The sequence below is a fragment of the Teleopsis dalmanni genome, chromosome 2, assembly GCF_002237135.1.
Source record: "Teleopsis dalmanni isolate 2A chromosome 2, ASM223713v2, whole genome shotgun sequence".
NCBI classification, from domain to species: domain Eukaryota; kingdom Metazoa; phylum Arthropoda; class Insecta; order Diptera; family Diopsidae; genus Teleopsis; species Teleopsis dalmanni.
In genome coordinates, this window is record NC_051847.1 from 164,361,322 (window position 1) to 164,367,321 (window position 6,000).

Genomic DNA, 6,000 nt, shown 5'->3' on the forward strand with positions numbered 1-6,000 from the left:
TTGAATTTCAAAATTTTATACTAAAGTATATTATAGTACCACTGTATAGTACGGGATAAAATTTTTATATATTGATTACTTGTTTTCTAGTCATAGAAGATGATTCGCCAATCAGACTTGTTAATGGTGCTAGCATCATGCAAACAATTATTGAAACTATACTTTTAATAGTTTGCTCTATATTACCGTAAGTTTAAGAAAAATCAAGGAACTGCTTCTCATTTATTGGATGCTAACTACCCTTGATCGAACCTTATTTATGCACTCTATAGCTTATTTTCTGCAGAATCTTAGTCAGCATTAAGACCTGCACATAAATAGCAACTGGTTTTTTATGAAATTCTCCAAATGAATTTTAGAACATTCGTAAGAAAATAGAATTTACTAAGTCGATAATGACATTGAAACTAACAACTTACTAATGTTGAGTAAGACGAGAAAATTTTCTTCGGAAACAGCATTCATTACAATATCAAGAATCGTTTTTTTACCTATTTTTATCAACAATATCAAGTCAGGAACATATAGAAAAAACTTTCTCAATATTATATTTGATATTAAAGACCCTTGAACTATAAGTGATTTGAAGTTTCGGTAGAGCTAAGACTATTTTTTTTTTGATTACATTACATTAATCAAATGCGTATATAAATATTTCATACATATGTACTGTATACATTTTTTTACATATATGTAATATTAATTTAAATAATAAATTTTAAAATAAAATATTGTTTTCTTGCCAAAATTATATATATATTTTTTTTTTAAAAAGATACATACTCGTATGTACTTTTCTGGGCCAATCGCATCGATGCAAATTCATTACACATAAAAACGCGCCTAAAAACACACATCAAAATTGTACAAACTTTCTCTTTGTGCAAAAATGAAGTGCATGCAACTACAGCACATTAATCAAATGCAAATAAAAATAAAAATAAAAAAGAAAGAAGGATTCCAAAAAAAGGACTATTACGATAGCAGAATAGGCCAAATATAGAAAAAAGAAATTATAAAAAAAAATTAAATACCAAAAGCTTTTATATGGTATATGCATTCATATATGCGAGTGAATTTACAAAAACGTATAATTTTAACTTACAAAAAACGTTCCAGAAGAGATTTCTGTGTTCATATTTCAACGTTTAACTGAAAGTTAAGTGAAAAAGCCTCCGAGCACTGCAATTAATTCGTCCTTGCTTTACATTTTTGGCAACAAAAAAACTAGAAAAAAAACTTGAGGGTCTAAAAAATTCACTTCACACATACATTAAAAATATAAATACCAGAACTACTCACAAAGAATGAAACTATACCCTGCAATATATAGCAAATAGCAAGTAAGGATGCAAATGTATAAATAATTTATAAACACAGCAGATCCTTCAGAAAATACACTAAATTATTTCTGTGTGCGAGTTAATGCACTTATTTAGTTCCTTTTTCTTCCTTTTGCCTCCTTCAGACGATTTTTATTTGAGGTATTAATACATGCTTTGGTTAGGAATCGTGCATGAAGCGGAACTGGTCTACTCTTGTGTATTAGTGCAGGGGGAAAAGTGAAGCAGTGTAGAAAATACTTAGACTCTATATCTGTGAATAATTACTAGAATATTTCTAAGTACTTCAAATAGAAAATTCATATGAAATCCTATACTTTACGTATATGTGAAACATTAATTAAAAACTCAGTAAAGCAATATATGACTGTGTAAGCTGAAGTTAAAAATAAAAATATATTATATGAAAATTAGCATATTTGCGATTATATATCTTAGCGCTATCTTAGGGTTTCCGGTTTACCCAAGCCCTAACTGATTTCAATAAAATTAAATAACGAAGTGTGTGTAATAAATATACAAAATATGCAAACAAATCCCAAAGTTCAAAGAGTAAATACACAGAAATCACTTAAAAACGAATATTGTGATACTTGTTTTAGTCATGCAGTCTTGTTTGTCCTCAGTTTTCATTTTACTTACTTTGGTCTATTGCCCGAAGAGAATCCCTTATCCTGTTATAGTTCATTTAAGGGAATTTTCACTACAATTGGTAAGTGGGGAGTATCGAATCTTTATCAATTAATTAAGAGGCTTGTTTTTTATCCAGATTTCTCGTTTCTTTATTTAAACGGTTGGTCGTTTTAAAGCCACCAAGAAGCATCACTGTAGCAACTTTCCATATTAATTTGCTAGAATAATGCAGAACTCCCCTCAATACTAACTACTACAGCCATTTGATTTCGGATTTGTTTATAGTGAAACCGCAGATATGGATGTAAGGTATATATAATTTCAGTTGAACTACCTTAAAAACCATGTAATGTACACTTATTGTAACACAATAAATATTTATAGCAAATTCCATTAATAAGTATTTATCATGTTACAAGTGAAATTTTCTGGATATGTAATATTACGTAGTGGTAAGAAGCTTCAGAAGTGTATTTAATTTATATTTGGTTTTTAAGATTACACAAAATGGATTTTAACGTCTATGTTCTTCTGGCGTAACATTTGGAAATTTTTTACAGTATGGTCCTTTAAAGAGCATAAATATCATAAAATTAAAATATCTAGATGGAGAAGTATAATTCATAACTAGAAACGTAAACAATTTAATTTGGTCACGTCAAATACCCAACTAAGAATCGCGGCCACTTTAACAAGAGGTTTTATGAGTTCAATAAGTGCTTTCGCACCATTCGATTCCATATCCCCCAAATGATGGTCAAATTCGCCTTTGTAATGCCTTGGTGTTACCTATCGCTAGTTTCCTTAACTAGTGACAAATGCTAGTCACCATCTGAATCCTAAATCAATGACGTAAATAATTTATAACGTTATTTTAATCTAAATTTTTTTTATATAAATTAAATTAATATGGTAGTTTATAATTTATAATAATTCAACTTATTAATTTCATACATCTAACAAAAAATATTTCGATTGTAAATTTATCACAATTTTGTATAAATTACATTAATAGCACCTTAATAATTATTAAGAATTAATACAGATTTATTATTCCTTATTTTAGCATAAATGACATAATTTTAATATATAATGAAAGGTTTAGTTGGATTAAAAGATAAAATGACAGCCCCAATATTTTCAAATCCCGCCGATCAAGAAAAATATAAGAAAAATCATTCATATACACTATGAATGATTTAACATACTATATAGTTAAACTCCCCGATCTATCTTTATAACTTCAAATTGTGTTCATATTCTGTAAATATGCCCTCTTTGAATTTGATCTGATAAAACACTGACCTTAAGTAACAATATAAGGTCTTAATCTGTTCAAATGAAGCTAAAAGAAACATATTTTCAGCATATATTCGAAACTGTAGTTAAATTATGACATACCTTTATCTATCCATAAGAAATAACTGCAGTCAACGGATATCATACTAGTATAGCATTAACTTTGATGTGCTCAGGATCAGTGAATCTTTTAGACTGTCGTATGCCTGTTTGGGCTCTCCAATGTTCAAGTAGATTTTGTTTCTCCCGTTCACATAATAAGTTATTTTTAAAGCTATTTGTTACCCCGCAGAAGGGCTCTGGAACAATGAAGGAAGTACAAGCAGCCTTCTTTGCTAGGAAGTCTGCTATTTTATTGCCCTCATGCCTTTCAAGTCCCGGTACCTACATAAGAGGAACATAGTTCCTCGATGAAGAGTTTGCTAAAGATTTAAGAGCTGCTTGGCTGTCAGAGAGAATGCACATTTTGTTACCGCACATTCTCTCGCACATAGCTGTAAGACATGGACCTTTGCCTGAAAAATGGAAGCGGTTTCTCCCATTGCTTCAAACATATAATTTATTACGCTGGATAATGAACTTAAATAATAGAATCCTTTAAGGTTTTTTGAATTCATTTGATTTTAAAAATTATATTTAAGTGTTTAGAATTTTAATCTTCAGCATTTTCACTTCACTTTCACGATTGTATATACCATATTATAATAGAATCCTTTAAATATAAATTTTACCAATTATTTTATTAAATCTCACTGTATTGAATATCAAATGTGATAGAAGAAGAAATTAGGTTTTTAGTTTTTATCCTTGATATTTTATCTTCAGAAACTTTTCAAAGCTTGCTTATACATTCTATGTCAACGGATGCGTCCGGCTCTTTGTGTTTCAACTGTTATAAGCAAATTTACCGCCAAGTTGTCCGCTTTCGTTTTTCGCTTCTCACTTCAACGTTATTTTTTTTTTTGTATTATTTGTATTCTCCTTTAAAATTTTCTATTATTTTGTCTTCTTATTTTTTATCAAAGCTTCCAACAGGAAATTAAACTTTTTAATTTTATGCAACAAAGCAACGTTGTCAGCTCAAAGGAGTTTAGAGTTGTCCACTTTTTGTTTATATTTAAAGGAATTGCAACAACGCGTACCGCTCGCGTTCCACGCTTTTCGTCCTTTCATGCAATTTTTCATCGTTTTGTCTATATATACTATATGTACTACACGTACTATGTAGACTGTATCTTTTTTTTCTACAACAAAACAGAGTGAAAGAGTGTAAAAAGTTGTCTGAATACGAGTGTTTATGTGTGTGCGTAAGGAAAAGGGAATAAAGTTGCCACTTTTTTGCAACTAAAATTAAAATATTTAAATTTATATTAAATTGTATCGCTTCTATGCAAGAATGAACTGAACTTCTATTTGCAACTGAGGATGTTGTGCGCGCTTTCCATACTGTCAAGCAGAGAAGACAAACGTCACAACTATTCAGCTTTATTCCATATACTCGTACATAGAGTTTGAATGTCCTTTTGGCTTTCTATGTTGCTGCGTATACGTCCTTGTGTTGTGTCTTTTTACTTTTCGTATTTTTTTCTTCTTTTTGTTGATATCCTTTTTTTCTATTCTAGCCTTAATTTGATTTTGTTTTCTTTTCTTTGCCCCAACGCTGCTGTTTTGTCTCTATTTGAGTTGCCTTCAACGGCGATGGTGACGACGCCGTTGTCAACAGCCGCTCCAGTACCGGCACCACAAAGAGCCATACTGATGATAATGCTGATTCTGATGCAGATGCCAGTGCGGGTACTGGTACTATTACTGGTACTGTTACTGGTACTGTTACTGGTGATGGTGCCAGTGATGGTGCTAGTGATGGTGATGGTGATTGTGATGGTACTGGGAGTATTTGTTATGGCGACTATGGACGCTATTTTAAGCGGTGACAGAAACAAAGGCGACACAAGTAGCCATTTTTTGAGGCAGACTGTAAAATATCCTTTTTATGCTGAGGGGAAAAGTATTGTAATAAACTTGATTGTACATTCCATGTATCTAAAATGAAAATTTTATGAAATTTTGGCAATTGCGCTAAAGTTTAAATGGAGCACCATAAATTAGTTGCATTTTGATGCTTCCAACGCACACACACACACACACATACACAGATAGAAACACTTTCACATTGACATCGATGCAAACTGTGTATATTTAATTAAATTTTACATGTATATGCAAAGACGAGGACATATTTTACCACACACTCTACATACACACGCAGTGAGTCCTTCTTCACTTTGCCATATAAATAATTTTTGTTGAATATTTCCAACATTTAAATTTAGAAAATTTTTAATAAGCAAAATAAAACACATTTTATACGTGCAATTACTTTCAGCTTTTACCGCTGCAGAGTATCCTGCAGACAAAGTTTTTTAAAAAACAATTTGCGTAATTCAAAAACTGAAAGTTCGAGCTCTCCATTTATGTAGTTATCCCTCAGCATGTGTAAGTTGGAGCATATAGCACCGCACTTAGTGTTTCAGTTCCATTCGTTTGTAGGAATATTTGTTTGCATTAAAAGTAAAAACTTTCCAAGTAAGCTAAATCAAAGGAAGAAAATACGAAACAGACTAAACGAATGCAAAATGCAAAATGCAAAATAAAAACTGCAGCAATTGCTGCAACTGCAACCGGAAAAAAGGACAATTTTTGTAATTAGTTTGACAATGTATGC

General features: G+C 30.9%; 1 protein-coding gene across 1 annotated transcript in view; it reads left to right on the forward strand.

The window, feature by feature from the left end:
- LOC119676082 (putative uncharacterized protein DDB_G0272516) overlaps window positions 1-5,209 on the forward strand; it is a 46,958-nt gene extending 41,749 nt beyond the window's left edge. Inside the window, exon 2 of the mRNA XM_038087309.1 lies at window positions 4,959-5,209. Within this exon, the coding sequence (XP_037943237.1) occupies window positions 4,959-5,209 (251 nt within the window). The remainder of the gene's footprint in view (window positions 1-4,958) is intronic.
- Window positions 5,210-6,000: the final 791 nt, after the last annotated feature.